Raw genomic sequence first — 26,168 nt, 5'->3', positions numbered from 1 at the left:
AGAAAGATACTAGTTTGCCAATAGTAGAGTTATTAGAAAAAATATAGTATTCATGTTCATGAATGACAAAGGTCTTATTCAGTGGTAATTTTTTTTTAAGGAAAAAAAATACAACCCCCTAGATTAAAAATATGATTAAAGATTTCCAAACTGTATGTACTTTTTCTTCCCACCTCAGTGTTGTAAGCATATATGAACTTCAAATCTTCCTATTTTACTAATATCCAATGAAGAAAACCTTTTTTCTTGGCTCTGGAAAATGAAACTATATTACATATCAGAGATCAAAGGATTCAATTTTGTGCCGTTAACATTCCTTAGTATGGAAATTTAGGGGAATGTCATAGAAAACTTCAAATTAGAGCATGCTTTAGGTTTTGCTGCTTTGGACACCAAGTGTTATCTTGTTAAATTGCTCTCAAACATGTAGCACCCTGGTAAGTATATTGAAAACATCACTATAGGGCAGTGCGATGGTGACTCATTGGTAGAATTCTCACCTGCCGTGCTGGAGATCTGGGTTCAATTCCCAGTGCCTGCTCATGCGAAAAAAAAAAAAACATCACTATAGCCATGAAAAATAGCATATACCCTGTGGTCTCTAATTGTACTGAAAACTGGCCACAAAAGTGAGAAAGCTAATGGTAAACTCTTGATTAAGCTAGTTTTTATTAGATTCTCATCCTTTCCCCTCTTGAGTTAGTATACAGAAAAGAATCCTTTATACTTTATACAGAACAATCATAAAAAATGTTTATAAACTGTTGAAACCATATCTTTTCTTTGTCCAAGAAATCTCTATTAAATAAACTTCTTAGGTCATAAAATAATTTATAACCCTTTGCAAAGCAGATGTACTTAAGTCTACTAGAGTATTACAGAGAATGTACTACAGAAAAAGAAATTTTCTCTGAAAATTTGGATTTGATTGGAGGCCTCATTTTTTGTCTTGTAGAGCCAAATTTACTGAGTGGCACAGCTCATAGTGTTAACAAAAGAGGTGTGAAAAGACGAGACCTGGACATCGAAGAGCTTAGAGAGATCCTTTCTCCTCTCTTACCTTTTGTGCGGATTGAACACATCTTACCTATAAATAGTGAAGTCCTAAGTGATGCAGTAAGTGACTTTTTTCATTTATCCCTTTATGAAAATAAAAAGTCCCAAAGGTGCAGCCTTGTTTTTGTTTACCATTGCAAATAATTTTATTACTAATTGAGTATTTTTCCATGAGGACAGAGATAGATGTCTGTTTTGTTCAATATTGTGTCCGTCTTCCTCCCCACCCCAGGTGTCCAGCACATGTACAAATAAATGTTTGGTGGATGACAGACAGCTAAATGGGTTTATTGGTCTTTTGCAAGAGCATAGTTTCTAGGGTAAATTAATTCAGTAATTTACCAGTGTAGAACAAATAGATCCTTATTGAAAGAGGAAAAAGTTGAAATTGCCTTTGGAGACTCTTCAGGAACTGCAATAAATTGGTTAGAGAGCAAGAAAGTGGAAGATTGGATCAACATAAAAAGGATGAATAATCTTTGATTCTGTTTCAGACCTAGTTAAAAAATTAATGAAACTGATCATGTTACCCTGATAATTTAAAAAATTAGTTTATATTTCAAACTAATAGAATTGCTCAAATTATGGATACTCTGTTTATTATCCATGGGAAAAATAAATATATTAGTTTTTCACTAGTTGGTTTATAAAAATTGATGTAAATATTATGAACATCATAATCGTTTTTAAAACCACACAGAGACATTATAAAAAGTTATTTGGAAAAATAAATTGATAAGATTTTTTAAGGTTCTTTTAGAGGGGAATAATGAAGGAGGAATAACTCTAGACTGTAAAATATATTTAAAAACTAATCTTTAAAAGTGATACTAACATAACAGAAGAGACAAAATAACCCAGAAAGATATCCTAGTATAAGAATTAAATGTATACCGAAAGAGCTTTCACAAATCAATGATACTAGAATAACTGATTAGCAGGAGAGGGAGGAAATTCATTTAAAGTTAAACCGTCATGGCCAGCCTCTCCAGAACATTAACTAGTTCCATCCCCCTCTCCTGTATTGACAGCCCCTTCCAACGTGAAAAAGTTAGAATGGGCATAGCCGAAATACCCATTTCAGAGAGTGGGAGAAAGATCAAAGTTAATGGTGGAGTTACACAGAGAAGGTAGGGTTTGACAAATTAGTGTGATTGCTAAATCATTATATTGATATTTGTTTTAGTCTCCAGTATCTTAGAGCAGCTAGAAGTAAGAACCTAAAATTGTGGGATTGTAACCCATACCAAAGTGTGAAATCTCTTCTACAGGGAATTGTTGTGATGTGCTTTGAAATTTATTACTTTTTTGTATATGTGCTATTTTTCACAAAAATGAGAAAAAATCAATTGTGATGATAAAGGCACAGCTATATGATGATATTGTGAGTCATTGATTGTACACTTTGAATGATTACATGGTATGTGACTATGTAACATATCAATAAAAAAATAAATAATGAAAAGAAGACCAAAGGAAAAGGAGGAGTTATAAAATAACAAATGTGTGTAATTGCTGAATCATTTTATTGCTATTTCTTTAACTCTCCAGTGTCTTAGAGAGAAAAGGAAAAATCTGAACTTTTGGAACTGTAACACATCCAAACTCTAAAATCTTTTCTGTAACTAATTGTTGTGGTGTGCTTTGAAATTTATTGCTTTTTTTTGTATGTATGTATTATTCTTCACAATCAAAAAAAAAATTAAACCCTCATTTCACTTGCACACAAAAGTAATAATGCCGTTAGATTGAAGAATCAAATATTTATGGAATCTCTGTTTTGAAAATATGTTCAGTCTCATTAACAATCACATACATACCATAAGAAGCAAAATAAAAGAGTAAGTTAATATTTTTTCACCTGTTAAGCCAAGAACTTACGAAATAATATTACTGTCTCATAGAGTAAGTGCAGCTGGTACGTTGCTAGCACTGTCAATTGCAGCAGTCCAAACGAATAGCAATTAGGCAAAATGTTATCAAGAGCCAACAATATATTCATACTTGATCTGCTCATTTCACTTTTAAATGCTGCTCTCAAGAAATAATTCCAAGTATGGTTTAAGAAAGATGCATACATGTAAGACATATGTATAAACGTGTTTATTGTTACTTAAATGTTATTTAAATATTTGGAAATAACCTAAATGTCTAATAAAAGGGAAAATAGAAGTAAACTATAGTGTGACTATGCAACAGAATATTTTGCTGCCCTCAACAATGGTTAAAAATATTAGTACAGCAACATGGAAAATGCTAATGATGAAATATGACTAAAAAAGATACAAATATATATTTTTATAAACTTTAGAATTATGTAAAACTTCATTTGAAAAAGATTAGAAGTAAATATGTAAAAATTATTGCAGTTGTAATATATGAAGGTTCTTTTTTTCCTTTTCTCGATTTTCTGACTACTTTGTAATGCTGAATTTTATCAGTTCCAAGTAGTTTAACTGATGCCTCAAGTAGTTTATATATTAACAAGAGTAATATTGGAGGAACGACTTTGGTTTTGTTTAAAATCAAAACCAAAGTGAACCCTGTATTTGGTTTAGAAAAATAACTTGAGCTTTGGTTTAGTAGCCTTAGAAAAAATAAACATAAATATATCATTTCTTAACCCATATGTCCATAGGTTTGTTAATAATGGGTGTTAAGCTTAACATTCTTAGTATGTACTAGACACTGTACCATGGGTTCTTATCTGCATTACCTTCATTTAATCCTCACAATCTCCTTATGAGCTGTAGGTCCTTGGTTTATATTCGCTTGATATAGATGAGGAAACATTAGGACCACCACATTCAGTTAGCTGTGCAGTGCCCTATCTCCATGACCATACAGGAGTGCTTGAGGGGAAGCCCAGGTATATTGAGGTGTCCATGGTTGCCTGGGAGTTAGGGTTTGAACCGAGTTGGCCTTCCCCTAGAGCCCTGCTCGTAATTACTATGTTCTCTTGCCTTGCATCCTCATACTATAGATTGAAGCCCAAGTACACATTACTGCATTCTTTTGTTTGGGGTGAGATAGGGAGCAGAAATGAAATCAGTTCCTAGTTGAGTAAGGAAAATAAAACTGTTTTTTATTAATGTTGTGAAAGTTACTTCAACTCACTACGTTTTTAATTATTGTATCTTTTGTTTTTAAAAGCATCATTCCTGTATTAGAGAAAAATTGGAAATTGTAACACCTTTATATTGCTAAAGCCTTTAAGTATTAAATATTTGTGGTATTTTAAAATTTTGCATATATTCCTAAATACGGTAGAGTTTGAATATTCCGATATATAGGTATGAATATTTTTATCTTAGTAATTAGTATTGGAGTGCTACACAAATCTATAGTTTATCTAAATATATATATGTATTTTTTAAGATGAAAAGAGGCTTGATTAGCACTCCCCCATCAGATATGCTTCCTACAACAGAAGGTGGAAAGTCAAATGCCTGGTTACGGCAAAAGAATGCTGGTATATATGTTCGTCCTCGACTATTCTCTCCCTATGTGGATGAAGCAAAGGTAACAGAATCCATTTTTAAGTATTAGACTATTTTATCGCAAACTATCTTCACAAAGATGCTTTTTGTGGTATTATTTAAATATTTGGAAATAGCCTCATTGTGCAACAATAGGGAAAGTGAAAATAAATTCTAGTTTGTCTACTCAACAGAATGCATTTCTGAAATGTTCAGTTATCAAACGTGTTTTTAAAGCTTAGGTCTTGTTAAAATGTGTTTTACATTTTTTCTCAATTTAGTTACCTTTTGAATTGTTAACTTGGGGGGAAAAATTTCATTTTACCTAAATGGTGGTTTGTGTTTTGTGATTTTGATGATGGAGAAAAATGTTTTGAAAGAAGATAGCACACATTTTGTCTTCCTTAGTAAACTAAATGCCGTGATTTTTGTAACATAGTACTTATAATAGTTGACTGATGGGAATTGCATTTAGTTTTTGAATGCACGCTCACACTAAGATAAAATTTCAGGCCTGCTAAGGTAAATAGTTGGCCCTATGTATATTATAATAAAGAGCTCTCCTAGAAAATATGGTAATGTGAAATGAAATACTATAATTTGTATTAGATGCATTCAGCCATAGGAACATTGGAGGGCCTTTTGAGGAATTGACAGCCTTTGAAAATCGGGAATAACATTAAGTTTTCTGAAACAAATTTAAAAGTCAAAACCATTTGTTTGGATGTGAAATTAAATTCCCTTTAAAATTTTTCATTTTTGTTTTCAGAGTTTCTTGTTTAAGATATATGGAAAGACTTATGGAAATTTTACCTTGGTTACATTGACATGCTCACTCCTATTGAATAGTTGGCATTTTAAGTAGTTCTAAAACACTGGAACAAAACGAAAGGGTTGGGTCTGGTCATTGTAAAATAAGTTTAGTGCTGAAAGTCACTCAGGTAGTTGAAGCCTTCACAGAAAGATGAATCTGGTGATAAAATATCTTTAATAAACTAGACCTTAGCTTCATTCTCCTCTGACTCAAAATGGGACAGTGGAAAGATAATCAGGCACCCCTACTAGAACTTCGATGTTTCTCAAATGGCTATGCCCATACATAAGTATAATTGCCCCTAGTAAATTTGAAAAATATTTATACTTTATCTCATTTTGGCCATTCTGCAGTTTGGTAAGCTTTATTCATCTGAAACTAATTTAACAAAGTTGGATTTATTTGACTTTTAAAATTTAATGTCATTCATATTTTGTGTTTTGAGCATTTTTCATTGGCTCTGATATTTTGCACATGCACACTTTTTTCGTTTTAATAATTTTATGTATTTTTCCCAATTAATTTTATATCCTCCCTCAAATTTCATATATTTCAACTAGAAGCATATTTTCAGAAGATGATTATTTCTTTTCAAAGGTTATATATAAATTATATATATATATATATAAATTAGGAACAGTAAATTAATTTCTTTTTTATAACATGAAGGTAATAATTTTCCTCCCAATGTGATATACCAAAGATGAAGGATTGTATAATTCTGATAATGCTGAATTATTATTGCAGTCAGTGCTAGATGAGATGATGGTGGAACAAACAGATCTTGTGCGTTTGCGTATGGTTAGAATGTCCAATGTGCCAGACACACTTTATATGGTCAACAATGCCGTGCCACAGTGTTGTCACATGATCAGCCACCAGCAGATCAGCAATAACCAGTCAAGTCCTCCTTCAGTTGTAGCCAATGAAATTCCAGGTAAGACATTTATATGTGAGTGAATAATTTTATTGTTTTTGTAACTGCTGATGTTTGAACCCTTTTATATATTCCAATTCTCTCTAATCATCGATACCCATTATGCATTTTTCTCCATAAAAAATAAATACTTTCTCAGCTAAGATTTCTGTTTTGTGTTTCATTTTACATTGACAAGTATATGGTTTTCCAATTTGGAGCAGTTTCTCAATTTTGGCCCTATTGACATTTAGGACTGGGTTGTGGAGAGCAAACTTGTGCATTGTAGGATGTTCAGCAGTATCCCTGACCTGTACTCACTCAATGCCAGGAGCAACACCCCTCCCCAGCCCCCCGGCCCAAATTGTGACAACCAGAAATGTTTCCAGAGATTGCCAAATGTGCCCTGGGGGCAAAATCACTTCTGTTGAGAACCACTGTTTTAGATGAATTTAGTTTTTTCATCACCATATATATTTCACACATCATAACGCCCTTTGGGAAAGTAATATGAACTTAGACCAAGATTTGCTCTGTGAAACTTGTAGTACAAGCTTATGTCTTGTGACTTTGGGAGAATTGGCCATGGATAGAGGAGTAACTGGGCATCAGTTAATGTTGACTTTAGCCAAAGGGCATTAGTGTTATTTTCTTTCTATATCAACCGTGATCCAGTGGTCAGACATAATTCTTGCCAGTTGCCATCACAAGATTCAAGATAAAAATCAGCAAACTACAGCATTAGTGGGGACGATGCCATTCATTTCCTCTGTCTCTGTTTCAATTAAAGATAGCAAAAGATATGTGGACAGAACTTTTAGTTGAAGGTTTACATTTTATTCCAAGACCAATGTCTTTAATTAGCTGTTGCCTTATCATTTTTGATCACTACAAGTTTACTTAAAGCATACATTGGATAACAGTATAAAGAGGAATATTTCTTTAGCTGGTTTGTACAGATTTTGAATCTTTGGTAGTTAGCATGGTTTTTATAGGTTTTAATTAATACAATTGAATATTAGCACAAATTAATATTAGAACTGAACTTCAAAAGCCCAAAGATATTCACTGTCAAGTATACTCAGAAAAATAAGTCTTGTCTTTTTATGTTTTAGCCAGTGAGTCCCTATTCAGGTGTCATCTTAGCTGCATCTTTCTTCCTTACCTTCTACAAGCCTTACTGAGTATTAATTTCTTCATCTCCAAAATGGGGATGATATGTCTTGTCTAGGATTGTTGTGAAGATTTAATGAAGCACCATGAGTAAAATGCACTCAGTTAACGGGTCGCTTCTCCCATTCAAAAGAAATAATAATAATAATCAGTCACTACTTGTTGTTTTTTCTTGTAAATATCTGTAGGCTTCATCCCTGTTCCCCAGCTTTACTGCTACAGCGTTAGTTCAGACTCAGGCATTATTATAGTAGCCTCCTAACTGGTATTTCTGCTTCTAATCTAAATTCTATCCTTTCATTTACTCCAAAGCTTGGCAAACTTTTTCTGTAAAGGTTCAGGCAGTAATATTTTAGGCTTTGTGAGCCATGTAGTCTCTATTGAAACTACTCCACTATGCCATTATAGGTCAGAAACAGCCAGACAATACCTAAATGCACATGTATGGCTATGTTACAATAAAACTTATTTATAAATACAAGTAGAAGGCCAGATCTACCCTGCAGGCCATAGTTTGTTGATCCCTTGCCAGATTGCATTTACTAAGTCCCAGTTCTGATCCTGTCATTCCCCTTCACAAGTATCTATCTCTTGTACACAGGGTACATTTTAAACTCTTTATCATAACATGCAAGGTCTTTCAGGATTTGCTCCTACCCATCTTTCTAGTCTTCTCTCTTAATACTCTTCCTGTTTTTACCTTTGAATGCTAAGCTCTAGCCATGCAACTACTTGTACCATGCTGCCTCTCCTTTGCATGTTTTACACGACTTGTCCTGTAGCTTGAAAGACCTTCTCCCCACTTTCTTTGCCTCGCTGGTTTCCTCTCTTTCTTCAAGATTCCACTCAAAATTCACCTCATTAGGAAGCCTCTCCTGCTTGCCTCCAGTCTGGGTTGGATACCCATTCCTCCAAATCCCTTTAGCATCCTGTGTTACTTTCTGACCATGGGCCTTTATGACCCTGTAGTGGACTTTTTAACTTAGTTTATTTCACTAGAGCTTGAGCTCTTTGGTGAACCATGTCTTTCATTTGTGTCCTCTATTTAATACCTGAGCCAATCCCAGGTGCATAGTGAGGACTTAAAAAATTACTTGAATAAAAGAATGAATATATTTAAAAGGCTTATGAAATATTTTGAGATTCAGAAGAGAACATATACAAATACAATTTTATTTGGGCTGTGAACTAAAATAGTACAATTCAGGAGATACTTGGTTATGATCAAGAGCCTTTTTGGCACAGTGAAGTTTTAAAACCTTGAAATGTAATTATAGGTGTATAAATTTGTGTGTTGCCAAGAAATTAAAATACTATCAAAATTTTTTGTGAAAAGATTCTGAGGCAAAACGCATGCTTTCCCCTTGTGTTCATTGAAGAGTCTTCTGCCTAGCTAATGTATTTTGCCTACACACTGTTTTTCTTCTTCTAGTTCCTCATCTCCTCATTATGAAAGACATGGTCAGGCGTCTGCAGGAACTACGACACACTGAGCAGGTGCAGAGAGCCTACGCACTTAACTGCGGGGAAGGCGCTACCGTCAGCTATGAAATTCAGATTCGAGTATTGAGAGAGTTTGGTCTTGCAGATGCTGCTGCAGAGCTCTTGCAGGTAGGAAATAGCATTTAACTGTATTTAAAATAGGGAGACTTTGTCATTATTCAGGGAATATTTTAGACTTCCATGGAGCACTCATGGCATGCCTCTTTTTCTTAGGACATACTTTTGCTGCCTCAAGAATCTTTGATAACCTGAAAGACCCCCTGGTGAAAGGTAGTGTGGTGAGGGAGACTGAGCACAAGTTCTGGGATGAGAACTGGGTTTATATCCTGGTTCTGCTGTTTACTAGTCAGTTAACGTGAAACAAGTTACTTAACCACTATGAGCATCAATTTCCTTACCTATAAAATGAATTGTTGTGAAGATATGTATAAAGAAGTGCTATGTATAAAGCAATTATATATCTTGCACATAGTAAGTGTATGAATGGTGACGGCTAAAAGTTCCATGTTGTGTTTGTCCAACAGAGATGGTAGAGGAAATAGAAAATTCCAACTCCACTGCTCTCGCTCCGTGGTTTCATCACTAGATTTCAGGTTTGGACTGCTGCCATACTCCTAGATTTTTAGGATGTCCCTCTTTTTTCTCCGTCCTTCCCCTTAGGAAGAAATTTCTTGCATGAGAGTTCAGATCCTATAAGCATGAGAATTGAGGCATGAGTGCTTTTTATTTAACCAACCAGGAAAAGAACCTCACTCATTTCTAGTAATTATGAGGTACAAAAGCAATACTTTGGGCAGGGAAGGGAAGCAATAGCATTTGGCTTTGCAATTGAATAGAAGTTGTAAAGTAGTATGATCATAGCCACTAAATCACAGCCTAATGTAAAATTTTGTTTCATCTTATCAAGTGATTTGATGGTTTCTTCCCACCTACTCCAAATTCCTTTAGCCTGAGTCTTTAAAAGATAAACATGCTATGGTATTCTTAAGGTAAAGCAGTAGACCATTTAAGTTTTTGGTTTTCATTTTTTCCATGGTTTCCATCTCTGAAATATTTGTAGTCTGGTTTTCTGTTCATTTCTTTTCCCGTCTTAATTTGATTATCTTGTTATCTAAAAGTTTTGTAATTTAAGTATTTTCGTCTGATGTTTATCAAAATATCATTCTTAGTCATGTGTAATTTATAAGAAATAATTTTATATTTTGTATTTCAGACTGAAAGTGTGCAAATGTTTTATCAGAAAGTTTTAGAAGGATCCTTAATTACGTACCTTTTTTCCTTTGGTATCTAATATTAATTTTACTTTCTTAGCAAACATGTTATATTAAATTTTATTAGTTTTTTTTACATTATTACAAAATCTTGCAAGAAATTACTGACCTGCTTGCTGGAATATTCAATCAAGAAGCTCTCCTTCATTGCAGTATATTAGGTTACACTCTGTCCTTTTATACTATTATTAAAGTAATTTTTTTTATTGAGCTTCTGGCCTAGAAAAGTATGTTGTGCCTTTTATTCTCGCTGAATGTGTTTTTTTTTATATAGGTAGCTTACTTAACTCTTTCAGCCTGTGAATTTTGCATCTAGGAAAACTTCTAATAAGTGTCTTTTTTTTTTCTAATGTTCCTTAGAATCCTCACAAGTTCTTTCCTGATGAACGTTTTGGGGATGAAAGCCCACTCTTGACAGTGAGACCATCTGGGAGATGTCGCGTTAACAGTACCCCTACTGCAGAAACCATGTTTACAGATCTGGACTCTTTTGTGGCCTTCCATCCACCCTTGCCCCCTCCTCCACCTCCATACCACCCCCCAGCTACTCCAATTCATAACCAACTCAAAGCGGGTTGGAAACAAAGACCTCCCAGTCAGCATCCTTCACGTTCATTTTCTTATCCCTGTAATCATTCACTTTTTCACTCCAGAACAGCTCCTAAAGCTGTCCCTCCTCCAGTCTATTTGCCCAGTGTTAAAGCAGCACCACCTGATTGTACAAATACTGCAGGACTGGGGAGACAGACAGTAGCTGCTGCCACTACTGCTGCTGTTGCTGCATCAGTAGCCATAACATCTGAAAAACAAGTGGTAAGTCAACTTAACTTACAGGAATAAAGAGTTTAAGGGATTTTAGAAGAAATTCCTTTGGCCCCAAGAGCCCCACTAGTACTCAGCAATGCTGGAAGTGTTACGAGACAAAATCATAGACTTGAGGAGTATAGAAAAGAAGTACAGGTGAATAAGAAAGGACAGGAGAAGAGAGACTAGAAGTATATTTGGTGGAAGTAGTGGGGTTCCTTCCTTATCCTTATTTTAATTGCAGGTATTAGAAAGGAATAGGGTTACTGGACAATCCAGATGGACATACCAATTTCATAATGTTCTATTCAAGTACATGTCCAGAATCTATGACTAAGTACACAGATGTAAGTCCAAGAATCTACTATCCAACAGAATGCTTGATGGAACAAGAAGGGGAAGTTATTTATGGCTAAGTATACCATCAGGGACAAGGTAGCTAAACACTCCCCACTCAGAAACTGGGCAGAAAATTAGTACACGTGTCTCTGTTTCCAGCAAGCTCATCCATTAGAGCATTCGTTTGACTTGGAATCATAGTAGCTAGTGCTAATAGGTATTAAGAGAATTTCTTACTAGATTTTATACCACATTAGAGGCTGAATTTCTATCTTTTGTTAATACATTTGGTGGCGTAGGGGTTGGGGGTGGAATGCCAGTAGCATTTATTTTATTTATTTATTTTTTATTTTTTTTTGCTTGGGCAGGCACTGCAAATTGAACCTGGGTCTTGGCATCCAGTAACATTTAATATAGAGAAAAACAAAAGATATATAGTTCAGGGAAGTTTCATTAAAATATGACTCATTAGAAGCTATGGAATAATGTACACCTTGGGTTAAAGTATGATCCTTCCACACCTTTTTAAACTCTGCTACTTACTCTCCCTACTGCCCTCCCTCTGCCCTCATTCCTCAAAAAAAGAAACAACAAAAATTGATAGTGTGTGATAAACCAAATTCCTCTCCTGTTGATGAGGCCTAGGTTCTACAATTATGAAAGTTCTGATACTTTATATTTTAAATAAAACTCCATTTAAAGGTAATTTATTTGTATGTTCACTGCAGTCTTGATTATAATAATGAAAAATTGGAAACAACCTGAGTGCCAGCGGTGGGAGAAGGGTTACATAAGTCATGAACCATCAGTACAGTGGAATATGACACAGTGATTGACACTGATATTTACAAAGACAATTTAGTGAGAATTACAGATGTACTAAGTTTTCTGACAAGTAATATATATACAAAGGGAGGAAGGGTGAGAAAAATACCTCAGAATGTTAACAGGCATTATCTCTGTGGGGAAAGTTGGTGTGATTTTTTTTTTCCTTTATAGTTTTCTGTATTTTTATGTTTCTTAAAAATAAACATGTATTAATCTTATAATCAATGATCATCATTTTTACAAAGAGGAATTTATTGGCCTTTTAAAAAAATATATGCCCCCCCCCTTATTCTGTTTGCAGTGTACACAACCTGTGCTAAATGATCTAATGCCAGACATCGCGATGGGTGTATCCACATTGTCACTCAAGGACAGACGGCTTCCAGAACTTGCTGTGGACACAGAATTAAGCCAGTCAGTTTCTGAAGTAGGACCGGGGCCTCCCCCGCATCTATCATGTATTCCACAGAGGCATATACACACTTCTCGAAAGAAACACACACTAGAGCAAAAAACAGATACTAGAGAAAATCAGGAATACCCAGATTTCTATGATTTCTCAAATGCTGCTTGCAGACCTTCTACTCCTGCTCCTAGCAGACATACTTCTTCCCCTTCTCAAGGTGGATATTTTGGTCCCGATTTGTATAGCCACAGTAAGACATCACCTAGTGGCTTAAAGTCAGCCTACCTACCTAGCCAAGCCTCTCCTAAAAAACAGGAAGAAGCTAGGAGAGAATATCCACTTTCCCCTGATGGGCATCTACACAAACAAAGGAATGAGTCAATACATCTTGATGTCATCGAACAACCTCCCCAGCGATCAGACTTTCCTTTGGCAGCCTCAGAAAATGTCAGTAATGGTCCAGTCCACTTCAGGGGACGAACAGCAGTAGAAACTGACTTGACTTTTGGGCTGACTCCTAATAGACCTTCACATTCTGCCTGTGGCCCTGAATCTCCAGAAGAGAGATCCAGCAGGAGAATGGCAGACAGTGAGTCTCTGGGCCATGGAGCACAGAGAAATACAGATTTGGAAAGGGAAGATTCAGTAAGCAGAGGAAGGAGGTCACCAAGCAAGCCAGACTTCCTCTATAAAAAGTCTGCCCTCTGAGAGCAACCTCCAAGTCCTCTGTGCCTGAGATCTGAAACATCCCATTTATGATGTAACCCAACAACTTACGGACCAGTTTATTGATGCCAGCTGATAATTCAGTTTCACATTCTTTTATTCTAGTTTTTGTATATACATGTTTATTAGGCATAGCATGCTAAGAGGGTTATTTTGAATGCTGCATCTATCTATTTTGTGTTTGAACAATTTTTGAGGAAGCATTTTTAAGAGCGAGCAAGCTGGCACTTTTTTTTTCCTCTTTATGAAATGATGGAATTTTTTTTGCACTTGTACATTTATTTTATCTGTATTGATTTTATATCAGTATGTTAAACTTTATTGCCACATTTAAAGAAATGTATTTTCATACTTTTTGCATTTTACTTTTCCTTTCTCAATTTCCACGTGCATTGGATTGCACACTAAGATGTATTTTCTTATGAAATAGTTCTGTGTTTATTTTTAATTATAGAAATTCCAAAGAACAGCACATCAAAATGCTCCTCTCTTTTCAGTAATTGTTTTAGTTCAGAAATTTTCCTGCTCAATCTCCATTAATCCCATGTCATTCTTTTAACAAGTCTTGGGAGCCGGTCTTCATTCCTCCAGCGGGAGTCCACTCAGGATGCTGAAGTTTTCTGGTTCAGTAGAGTGTGTGGAAGGAGAAAAACCTTTCTTGTGGTACCAGGCTAAAGCTGTTGCTTTCTTCACAGTGAGGATTCTATCAGAATCACTGTAGATTTTGGTAGTATGGATTTAGAACCTTACTAAATCAGAATCTAAGAGATCAGATTACTTGGAATTACAAAGCAATAGAAATAACAAATTAATTGAAAGATTTTACTGCCTGGATTTCTGATTCTGACAGTCAACTCCCCAGCTGCAAGGGGTTAACATGCCTGCTGCTGCCTTCAGTTATCTTGCTGTCAATAGGAAAAACAAAAAACAAAAGGGCTTTAGTCTTATGGATGTCATTTGGTGTTTGAAAGCATATTTTTTTAAAAAATGTTTTTCAAAGTATACTGTCCTATAAAAAGTTGTTGTATAATGCCACCAAAAAAGAAAAAAAAAGATAAAAACAATTTTTTTCAGTTAAACATTACATGTCCTACTTGAACTCCACTGGGGATGCTGGTTTGGGCATTTTACTGAACCACTGCAGCACACAGGATATTTTAAGATCCTCTCCCTTGGAAGGGCAACGGGTGAGCTAAGGACTGTTTTTTCTTACTCTCCAATGTAAATAATAGTATTTGAGCTTTTAAATTACATCAAGATAATTTGAGCATTCACTTTGTATTTTTTACAAACACACAGCCGTAGCACTTAGGAAAAAAGAGACTTTCTGAATATCCTCTCATATGAAGGATGTTTGGAAACCTCTTTTCCATGTATGTCTATATATATAACTATAATCACTCACACTCACTCTGAAACTATGCAGGGCCAGGGAGCCTTTACAAGTACCATATAAATGAGTTACATGCACTTTTAAGTAAATAGGTTTCTATTAGGTGTCAACAACTCTGATTTCTCCCAAAACTGTAGTTTCTCTTACAGTCTTTTCCTACTTTACCCTGTGGATAAACACTCAGGAATAATCTGACATTTAAAAAAATCCTAACAGTAGATAGTCACAAAGATGGGAAACGTGAGTATATCTGTATACATCGGCAAACTGCTTACCTGACTAGTTAGCTGCTGCTAGTGCATCTGTTGACGTGGGTGATGTTTCATACTGAGCTCCAGTCACTCCAAGTTAACACTAATCACTGTAAGAGCAGCTACGCATCACCTTCATGGCCCCTTTTTTAAAGATTAAAAAACAAAGGACTCTGTTGTCATTTTTAGGAGGTTTAACTCTAAGATGATGGTGTCTTTTGAAGCTCAACATTGGTCTGTCTCTCCTCAGAAACAAAAGTCATTAATTCCATGATATTCCTGAATGTGCATTTATGTGTATTAACATGAATTATTTTGATATAATTTTAAATTTCTATTCTGAATCAGACTGTACTATGCCGATCCTGCAAATAAGAACAAATAGACCTAATTTGGGTGAAGGAGGAAAAAAAGTGTTCTCATCCCTGACCTGGTTTTTTAAAATGTTAGATTAGAGCTATTCATCCCACACATTCATTTGCTAGAAAATTCTTTGAATTTGAATATTCTTTCATATCCCCAAAACGTTATAAAAATAAATGGCCACTGTTTATATTTTATTTAATTTGTGACATTTGCTTTTAATTAGTAGCTTACCTGGCTAAACTGTGTGTATAAAGGGAAACTGCTTTAATACATGGGATTGTGGACTGATATGATTTGCGGAAGGAAAAAAGATGTGGGTTTTTTGTGTGTTAGGGTAGGTGTTAGTAGACTTTATATCTTGTAGAGTATGGTTAATATAGGGTAAGTTGAATAGCTATGTGCCTCTGGCTTTTGAACACATTTAGTAAATCTTTTTTAATGTTGTATTAAGATAAATGTGAAGTCTGAGCAAGATTGTTCTCAGAAAAAAAAAATACATGTATAAAATAAAATTTAGGCCACAGGAACTGGCATTTTACTTAGTATAGCACTTTGATGAGAACCAAATCAGAAAAATACCAGATTTCCTTCTGAGGCCTTGGACAATCAGGCCGTTCAGACAATCACCAGTTTTTTACCCACTGTGTGTTAAAGTTAGAGAACTACCATTTAGATCATAGAGTGTAAAGAGAAAATTCAAGTTTCTTAAAGATGCTGTTGGTCCTTTTCTGACATTTTTGTTTGTTTTGTGATTTTGATGACTAATTTTAAGTTCAGAGTCCCCTGTGACTCTGAAAGAAAAAAATAGTGGCATGAGAAGTAAAAGTTATTCCTGAAATGTAGTTTAAATTTTTCATGTAACATATCCTTTCTCACTGCCTGCCCCTTTAGCTTTTTCTGGGCATGAGACTCTAGACCTAAGCTATCCTGACATTTTAATAAACAGATTTTAAGAATTTTTAGTGAGAGTTCTGTATATTTAAGTCTCTTATAGAAATCTGTGAAACTTTACCTAATTTTTATCTGAGCTTCCTTAAAAAAAAATCTTTGTCTTTATTGTAATTGTCATTCTTTATTGGCTTTTCTTTTAATTTGATGTTCACATTCTAGCAATGAACGTACTACATATGCAGCTGAATTAAGATGGTGATGCAGAAAGTAAAGGTTGGAAAACCACAAATGCAGCAGCAGAATGGAGCTCAGAGCTGACATCCTGTGCGTTCTCTAGAGAGGAAGGAGGAATATTTCTTAGTAACTTTACTTGGCAAAAGATGTGTTTTCATAACGTTTTGATTGCTTTTTAGGGAAAAATGTGTTTCATGAAACACTTGTGAGATACTTGTTTTGCAGCTCTAAGGCATTAATATTTTTATCTTAGGACTGAATTCAAAGGGAAATGCTTATTTCACTTTTTAAAATTATTTGGTTGACTTTCAACTTTCTTTAGTTATTAAAATAGCAGTGAAGGGTGCTATTCCCCATTCTGCCGTGGTTTACTTTGTCTCATAAGTAATTTACTATCAAACCTCATTACAGCTAATCTTACTAAAAGTTACTGTGCACACTGCTTAAAGGTATTTTACTGTTTTCAGTTAACACAGTTGTTTGAACAATGTTTTATGAAATGTTAAGTTGTCTTTTTGTCCTATAGATTGCAATAGTTCTGTAATTATTGTATTGGCAAGTCTTGATTTTTTTTTCCTCTAGAAAACCCTAAGACTGTGTCAACTTTCCATGTATTGAATATTATAATACTGTGGCCATTTCTATAGAAAGAACACTTGCAGCCGTGTGTCTTGAAAATAACCTTTTGTGTTTGTGTGCTTATGTGGATTCTGTCTAAGAGAGCAGAAAAGTTCTGGAAGCTTCATTGTGTACACCTGCACATGACTGGGCATCCTGCTTTTGGATGGGGTGGCTGAAAGATAAAGATTCCTGAACTCTACTTGCTGTTTATGTACCACATCTGTACTAAAGAGGGGTGGTATCTTCTACAACACTACATTTCTTGTGGTTGTGCTGTTACTGGTATAAAGTCAAGTGCCTTCAATGCTAAAGGCTCAGAAATTTTTCTTAAACTGATTTCATGTCCTATGCAAGTGTTTTCTACAACCTGCATAAACAGTACTTTGTAAAACTTGTTTACGCTTCAATTGTACATAGTGTTTTTTAAAGAAATATATAGTATTTTTATTTAGATACCTCCAAACTTGAATTCGTCTGTGTGAAGCATTGTAAAATGATACATTTCTCTTTTGAGTATCACTACAGTTGTACAAAGGTTTTCACTGGTTCTATTTTTCTACTGTTACTGAGGAGCATGTAACACTGACTTTATCCTACACATAGTTGGCATTTCAAATAAATGGCTTGTATAGAATCTGCTGAGTTGGATAGTCTTTTTTAGCAGTGTAGCAGAAAGTCTTCTATTATAGAAATGATTGCTCCCTCCAGGTGAAATTGTGGGGGAGGGAGTTATAGTTCTAGGTGAATTTCCCCTTTCTAAGATTTCAGTTTTCAGAGGCATTTTATTACCATTCTGGTTTCCTTGAAAAAAACACATTTTAATCTGAATCAAGCTCATTATTATCTGTTATTTTTTAGCGATTTCGTTTTACAAATTTGAGCAGAATGTGATTTGCCCAGAATCTTCAAAGCAAATTAGCATTCACCCACAGGGACCAAGTGCTGGGAACATGTGAAGCTTCTGTGCCCCGTGCAGGGAGAGTTCTGCAGCAACCCAGAGTCCAGAGCCTCTGAGCACCAGACACCTGGGTTCATTCTGAGCCTTTTTCTCTTTCAGATTCAAGCTCAATAATATTTTTTAACTTGAAAGAGAAGATGGAGTCATGATCCACAGTCTAGGTGTCTGGAAAAGTTTTATAATTTCCTTTTTTTCAAAATTGCTATAAAATAGCTCTTATTTTTAAATGTTTCAGTCATTTCACTTAATAAGTTCTGTCCTAGCATTTCACTCTTCTTGCCAGGCTAGGCAAACCTCTCTCTCTATTTTGTAACCATATTATGTTTAACTGTGGAAAATCAAGGTAAAATAAAATCTGAGGGTTTTGTGGATGAGCTTATTAAAAAGCTGAGAAATAAAACTTAAATCAACTTTCATTTCTGAACTTGTAGATTATCTCTGGAAAAATGAATCCATGCTAGCTTTCCCAACCATCAAAGGCTTACTTCCAAATACATTAAGAAGTATTTATTGAGGCCACTCTTCCGAGAATCTGGGGATACGACTCAGCAGGAAAAACAGGATACCTGTTGTCAGGAATTTTAAACTCTTAACTGGAAAGACCTTGTGCCCTAAAAACAATCAAAACAATATAGGACAGTAGGAGACTATCAGGGCTGAGGGGAAGCGGGGGTTGAAATGGCCCAGGAATGAATGGGAGAAGTCTAGTGAGAAAAATACTAGATTCGATGCTAAGCAAATCATATTCTTTCCTTTAATCCTTCAATGAATTAGGTGCTATTAGCGCCATTTTACGTAGGAGAATACTGAAGCAGAGACACTGAGTAGCAGATTATAGACCTAGTAATTTGGCTTAGACCTGGCAGTCTGGCTCCAGAGCCCAAGTTCTCAACCACCATATTGTGGTGCATACCAGGAAGTAAGGTGGTCCAGGCAAGCGGGGAACAGAACATGACAAGAGGTGGAGGTAGGTACAAGAGCATAGTCATTTGTTTGGCAAACATACTCACCCAGTGCACTGAGCAACTTCTATCTGCCAGACACTGCTAGGTACTGAGGCAACAGTAATGAGCAAAGCAGTCACAGTCTGTCTTCAGCACTAACAGGTCTTGAGGAAAGGACGACATTGAGTAATTACAAAGGTAGCACCGGGATCTGACTATCCTGGGGGTTGTGGAAGTGACCTTTGAGGTGCCAGTGAAGACAGAGTCAGAACCACAGGGCATAGAGGAAGGAAGACGGAGCTTCAGGGGAGAGACAGGCTGAGGCAGGGAGGGCTGAGCCCTTGGGAAACTGGAGCTTCGAGGTTGGGGTGAGAGATGGGTGGGAACTCAATCTAGCCAGGCCTTGGGTAGGGTAAGGATTTTGAAGTTATCTAATAGTAACAGGAAGCGGTTTTAAAAAGGAATGTAATATGATCAGATCTGCGTGTTCCAAGTCACTCTGGCCAGTGTGTGAGAAATGGATTGAAGAGAATTCGGGAAACCAGTCAGGAGGTTGGCCCAGCTGTCCCAGGGACTGTGGGGAACAGCCAACAGAAGAAAGGACAGATTCAGAATTTGATTAGTGTCAAATATCTCCATGACTGGGTGGTTGGATGAAAGGAGAGATGAGGAGGTGGATATAGGAAGGAGATGATGAGTTGAGTGTTGGTGAACTTGGAAGTAACTGTGAGGGTGCCATCTGCCAAACGGTATATAATGTGAGCTGAGAGCTCAGAGAAAAGGGTCCAAGCTAAAAGTTGTCCACATATATGGTGGTATTTAGCCTTGGGAGTCAATGAGGCAGTTTAGGGAGAAAGTTTAAAGATAAAAAAGAGGACCCAGGAATGAAGCTTCACCAGTCAGCTAGAGGGAGGTCCTGGCCAGGAGGGCCCACCAGACAGGAGAAAACCAGTATGTGTTACCTCAGCCAGCCAGGTGGAGACTTAAATAGAGAATATGATCTTGAGAATATATAAAGTGAAAAAAAGCAAATTACAAGACTATACGTATTCTCCCACTGGTAGGAAGGACAAGGAAAAGGAGATACATAAACTCGCGTGTACATAAAAATGTCTGCAAGAATCTAGGAGTGTTAACAGCTCCTCTGGGGAAGAGCATTGGCAATCTGGGACGGGGACAACTTCCAATTTTTTACTTTTTGTACTGGCTGAATTTTTAAATTATGTGCATGTAGTTTTTTTTCAAGGTGAGGGTAAGAGGAAGGATTAGTTTCACCCCCCTCAAATGTTCACGTATTGCTGCTCAGAGATGTTGGATGATCAGGCCCAAAAAAGAGGCTTGTGGGTTGGCAACATGGAGAAGGTGAATGAGAGTGATGAGAGCACTTTGGAGGCAGAGCGGGGAGAGAAGCCAGGGGGCTGGTTGAAGTGTGAGGAGATGGAAAAATGGAGACAAGTGGAGATAACCTTTTTGAGCAGTCTCGTGGAGAAGAGGACTCAAAAGAGGCCGGAAATTGAAGGAGCTGTGAGATGTGAGGGGGTGTCTGGCTGGGGTCATCACTCAGGGCCCCCTCTCTGCCCCCCATTGCTCCATCTCCTGCAGGACCCCATCATGAGACCCAGGTGCAACCTCACTGGTGCTCACCTCCCACGGACAATCTGGAAACTTTCTCAAGGACTCTCTCAGTTCCAAGACAGAGCTACTTGGAGCATTCAGAAATTATGTAGCCACTCCTGGTAGTTCACTTAGCAATCCAGTTACTAGAATCTACCACCTCCTACTTAAAAATACAAAAGCAGATGAACTGAGAAGTTTGGCCTTTTTTGGGTGTTTGGGCCCCTGTCCCTTTCTCAATCATCCTTTAGATTGTCAGTTGATGATGGCCAGATGACCGTTTCCCTGGTCCCTCCTGCTGTGCCCTCAGGTTCCCTAGGTCCTCCCAGCACCTGGCCTGCCTCAGTTCTCACTCCTCACACCCACTCACTCATTTGTTTGAGGGGTGTCCTTTGGACAGGAAGTGAGTAGCGTGGCTCTGTTGTCTCTGCCATCCACTAATCTTGCACTGTTGTTACTGCACGTGTGGCTTTCCACTTGACATTGATAATAGCCTTGGTGTTTTTCCTGGGCCACACCTCCTCACCCACCCAGCAGGCCCCTTACATCTGCATAACTCTTGCCCATGAAGCCCTTTCTCTTCAGTCTCAGCAGCTCCCTAGAGCCACATCCATTACCTCAAATGCCAGTTCTGGGCCTTTTCATCAACACCAGCATTAAAAGGTCCTTCTTTGAGGTCTCCCTGGTGGTGTGAAACTCATCTCCTTTCAGAGCCTCTGATTTGGGGGCCAGGGTTGCTTGTCTCTAAACTCTGGGAATTCTGCATTCATAAAGGCTGGTGTCCATGTGTGCACATGACCATAGAAGGGTGGGGGCAGGACTGGAAAGTCTCACAGGAGGTGGGCCATGTCCCAGGGGTCCTGCCTAGGACCACATCCAGGTGGGTCTGGATCCTGCCTCTGCTGCATACTAGCTGTGTGCAAAGGACCAACTACCTTATTCCCTATTGAGCTGAGTATGAGCTTCACATATTTGTCTCATAATCCTCAAATTACCCAAGCAATAGGTCATTTTACCTCCATTCTCAAATGGAAAAACTCCTCCTTAATCCATGCCACACAAGACTGCTTTCTGTAGGCACCTGTTGACCTTTACTCTCACTTCCCGAAATCCCTCATCCTTATCCTAATATAGCTACATAAATATTCTTCATTTCTAGAATCTTCCATTAGATGTACCATAAATGCCTCCCTAACCTCTGTGAAGTAAAAGAACGTGTTCTTCCCACTTCCTTACATTCCCACAGATCCACCCAGACCTCCAAGGATTCCCTAGTTTAGGTGTAGGTGACCCCTGAGAAGCTCAAGTGTCCCTTCGACCTTCACCATCCCCCCCAGGGCTGGGGGAACTATGAACTTTGCACACTGCAGCCCATTGGTACCCTGTAGCTACCACTTCGGTTCACCTGGGTCATTCGCTCAGCCCTCTGGAGAAGCCCCTCCTCTTACCCAGTCTTCACACCCACCCATTGCTCCCCACCCTCCTCAATCTCTCCACCCCACCTGAGCTATCTCTCTTCTACCACTACCACCACCATCCCCCATTCTCCTTGTCTTCCTCTTCTGCCCCTTGCCTTTCCTGAATCCCAGCTCTCCATGTCCCCTGTAACCCTCTCCCAGGAAGTGGGCTCTTTCACCCACTCTTCTTGGACTTCAGAGTCAGGAAGAGTGGTGGGTGGCCTCCTCCCGCTTCTAACACCCCTAGCACCTTACAGCTCCCATCACATGGCTATCCCACCCTCAATTTGTGATTCTCATCTCAGACACACCCTGGAGGCCTTGCCCCCAGCCTCACTGCTGTTCCCTCTGCCCTGAGCCCTGCCATCATCCCAGGTAGCAGTCTGGACCATCTCCAGGCATCTGCTTTTCTACTACCAGCCACTTTATTTCTATCATACCCCTCTCCTTGTCCCTGGAATGGCTCTACCTTTGAAATCCTAGCCTCACTTCCTGCTCTCAGATCATGATCTCTTCCTCTGCCTTCCTCTGGGGCTCGAGCGTCTGACCTCCTTATGCCCTCCCCCTGCTTATCGGTCCTGCCTTGCCCTCTTCCTAGGCCAGTTCAGCCTCCATAAGTGTCAGCCACCTCACCTTGCTCACCTTGTCCAAACTCAATCCGTAAACAATGTACACATCCATCTCTTGTGCCTAGGCCAAGCTTTGGGGAACAGCTGAAGACAATCACACAGCCACTGTACCCCACGGTCACCAGCCTCCTGTGCCCTGGCCCTTGGGGTCAGCCTTCACTTCGTCTCCCTAGGGCCACTTTCTAACCTCTCTCCTCTCCTTGCTCCTCACTCTTGGAAAACAGATGCCTGCAGATGAGAACTCCCCCAGCTTTTGGCCGTCAAACCAACACCCACGATTGTGCCCTTTTCCCATACCCCCTGGTGACAGAAGTAGGTTTGCCCTTCCTTCTGTCCCACCTGTGGCCCTGGAGTCCATCTTCTCCTACCTCCTAACAGCCCTTACTTTATCAGGAATCTACTGTCACCATAGCTCCACTTTCTCTCTCAGTACTGGCTCCTTCTATAAGAATTTCCATCTGCCCCCGTGTCTCTCTAATTTTTAAAAAGAACTCCTCTCTAGACCTACATCCTCCTCCAGCTACCATCCTCTCTTCATCCTTTCACAATTTGCTTAAAACAGGTGTCTGCTCTTGCAATTGGCACTTCCTCACCTCCCACTCCCTACTCTTTGCGGTCTGGCTCCTCCCACATCACACATCTAAACTGCTCTCACTGAGGTCACCAATGACCTTCCTATTTGCTAAGGTTAGTAGGGGAGCACTGTGCCCACCCCTCACTTTCCTTCTGTGTGAGGGTCCTCCAGGAAAGTACTGCTGGCTTCTCCATACCTCACTCTATTCTGACTTGCCTGGGGTGAGTTTGAGTTAAGGAACAGCGTTCTTGAGGTTCTGCCTTGCCTTTATCCTACTCTCCCTATCTCATTCCTCTTGGCTGCTGCCCAAAGACCACATAAGCTTTTGAATGCTCCCAACCAACTGGGGAAGCTGAGCCGCTTGGGTCCTGTATTTCACCCCACCCCCACCCCCCTGCCTTTGTGGGTGCCTCCTGGCAGATAAATCTGCCTAATCTTGAAGTTGGTACTCAGAGCTCATTTAACCATAGATTAAGCCATATTATCCAAATAAACTTTATCAGAAATAAAGGGGGAGTGGGGGTTGATTCATCTATTTTACTCCTTTGTCTAGTTTCTCAGTTACAACTTGTCTTGGGAAGACGGGGTTTTTGGGTACTTGTAAACCCTAACAGACCCTTTATCCCACTTGATAGTTTCCCGGGTAGCAGTCTGGACCATCTCCAGCCATCTGCTTTTCTACTACCACCCACTTTATTTCTATCATACCCCTCTCCTTGTCCCTGGAATGGCTCTACCTTTGAAATCCTAGCCTCGTTGATATCCCCTCCACCCCTAAGCTTCTGGAATTGGGGGTCCTGGATTTCTACCACCACCACCACACACACAAACACACCTCTCTAGCTACTCTACTCAATCTGCTCCTGGGCTTCCTCTATCTTTATTATCCTTGGGATGTTGGTGTTCCCTAGGTTCTGTCCTAGACCCTCTTGTCTCCTCACTTTTCATATACCTCCCTGGGAGAAGAGCTCATTCATTCCCATGACTTCAATTCCTATTGCTGCTGTAACTCCCAAACCTTTTTATTCCAAGTCTTGAACTTTGGACTTCAGACCTATATACACACTTCTGCCTTTTGGATGCCCAGCAAGTACCTTCCACCCCCTCAATACTTCCCATTTCCTCCCTAAACCTGTCCTTTGTCATGACAAAACCATTTGTTCCTCCTAAATTTTATCAGTCTTTAACTGGGTAGGTGGAGTCTCTAAGGCCTGCAGTTTTCTGGCCAGGACTCCCAAGCCATTAACAGACCCTCTGGTCCTCTTTGGTCACCAGGGGCTCTGACAGGTTCTTCATTCCTTTGTCTTACATACCGCAAACTCCAGAAGTCAGTCCCAGTGAATGCTGGAGAGGCCTCCAGCAGCAGCCTTCAGCCCCCTGCAGATTTCCTTCTTGGGACTAAGTCCTCCATAAAGTTGACAAATACTTCACCCTTTATAACGAAGCTTCGCATTCCAAGAGGCCCTCCCTTTCTCCACCCAGGAAGCTGACCTTGTACTGGTAGGACATGCAATACTGGAGGGAAGAACACAAAGGCTACTGAGTAAAAGGCTATGGAAATGGGATCTCCTAGACATCTGGCTCAAGTTGTAAAGATTCAAATGCTAAATATGATATAAAGTGGAGAGGGGAGGATTGTATAGGTACCACATTACCCTGCAGAGCACCCACTCATTCACTGGGAGATGCTTATCGTGTGCCTCCTATGTGCCAGCCCCTGATTGGGCAGAGAATGGTGAAGGCAGGAACAACCTCTACTTCCACATCATGTGCTGTAGTATCATTTTCATTTACAAAATATTTCTACCCCAATTTCACTTGAGTCAGCATCCTTAACAACACCACCACCAACAACTCACTGAATCGAATGCATATTAAGAGACCTGGGTTCTACTGCTTCCTTGCTGAAGACTAACCATAGGCTAGTGTCTACTTCCCTGGACCTCAGTTCCCTCACTGGCCAAGTAGTAATAGGTGGTTAACATTTAGTGAGCACTTTTTTTATGCCAGACACCTAATCCTCACCACACTTGGTGAGGTATATGAATATTATCCCAATTTTGCAGATGCAGAAACCGAGGCACAGAGACTAACATGGCCAGAAAGATGAGGCCAAGTCTGCCCAATCTTGTAGGTGGTCGCCGTACTACACTGCCTTCCTGCTCTTGTCCCAGGATTCTAGCGAGGGCCATCAAGAGAGTCATAATAAGCCTCAAAGGAGTTTCATAGCCATTCATTTAATCCTTCCATCAAAGTTGCTAGGTCATAGAGTGGAAATAGCACTTTAGACTCCTACTCCAACTCCAAGTAGCAGCTTCTGACTCCAACATGAGTGGGCTCTGCCCAGAAAGCTGTGGGTATAACTGTAGAAATGCTCTCTGCTAGGGAAAAGTAGTATAAACTTAAGATGAAGCTTGATTTGGTGGCTCAATGCCTGAATTACATCAGTTTCTTATTTACCTCTTTGCCTTTCGTGGTGTTCACTTCCAAAGAGGCTCCCCTAGCGTTCACAAGATTTCTGCCAGCAGCTGGGAAAGGGTATGGGTCAGTCTCATAGTAGGGAAGTGGAGGGACAGAAGGATAGCTGAAAATTGGGGCCCTGCTCCCATCAAGGGCATGGAGGCATGGAACCTAAGGTTCCCTGAGATGATCTTCTGTAGATGGGGTGGCTCCTGCCCTGAGAAGAGACGAGCCTGAGTGATTTTTCAGGTCCCTCCCAACCTAGGGACCCTGTGATTTAAAGTATGGAGGGAATACTTACCTAATGCCCTTTGGTTTAGAAGAGTGAGGTGCCACATGGCTTTGTCCCAGTGCCAACTGCTGAATGCACCCTCTGATGGCAGCTTTAAGTTAACCTGACTGAGAGGCAGCCTCTGGCTACTGGGAGCAATGCCAGCTTGTTTTCTTGTACTTTCCATGTT

General features: G+C 38.9%; 1 protein-coding gene across 5 annotated transcripts in view; it reads left to right on the top strand.

The window, feature by feature from the left end:
• Positions 1-17,727, top strand: part of BTBD7 (BTB domain containing 7) — a 95,194-nt gene extending 77,467 nt beyond the window's left edge. For 3 of the 5 annotated variants that reach the window (XM_077123411.1, XM_077123409.1, XM_077123408.1), the window contains 6 exons: positions 956-1,116; positions 4,435-4,578; positions 6,097-6,286; positions 8,871-9,049; positions 10,573-11,025; positions 12,485-17,727. In XM_077123411.1, the coding sequence (XP_076979526.1) occupies positions 956-1,116; positions 4,435-4,578; positions 6,097-6,286; positions 8,871-9,049; positions 10,573-11,025; positions 12,485-13,297 (1,940 nt within the window). In that variant the 3' untranslated portion in view covers positions 13,298-17,727. Of the gene's footprint in view, positions 1-955; positions 1,117-4,434; positions 4,579-6,096; positions 6,287-8,870; positions 9,050-9,154; positions 9,535-10,572; positions 11,026-12,484 lie in introns of those variants that run through there. The other 2 variants (XR_013160433.1, XR_013160432.1) reach the window with 2 other exon arrangements.
• The last annotated feature ends 8,441 nt before the right edge of the window (positions 17,728-26,168 follow it).

Source organism: Tamandua tetradactyla, chromosome 12 (genome assembly GCF_023851605.1).
Source record: "Tamandua tetradactyla isolate mTamTet1 chromosome 12, mTamTet1.pri, whole genome shotgun sequence".
Taxonomy (NCBI): domain Eukaryota; kingdom Metazoa; phylum Chordata; class Mammalia; order Pilosa; family Myrmecophagidae; genus Tamandua; species Tamandua tetradactyla.
The sequence above is the reverse complement of the archived record's forward strand: the minus strand, read 5'-3'. Positions and strand labels throughout refer to the sequence as shown.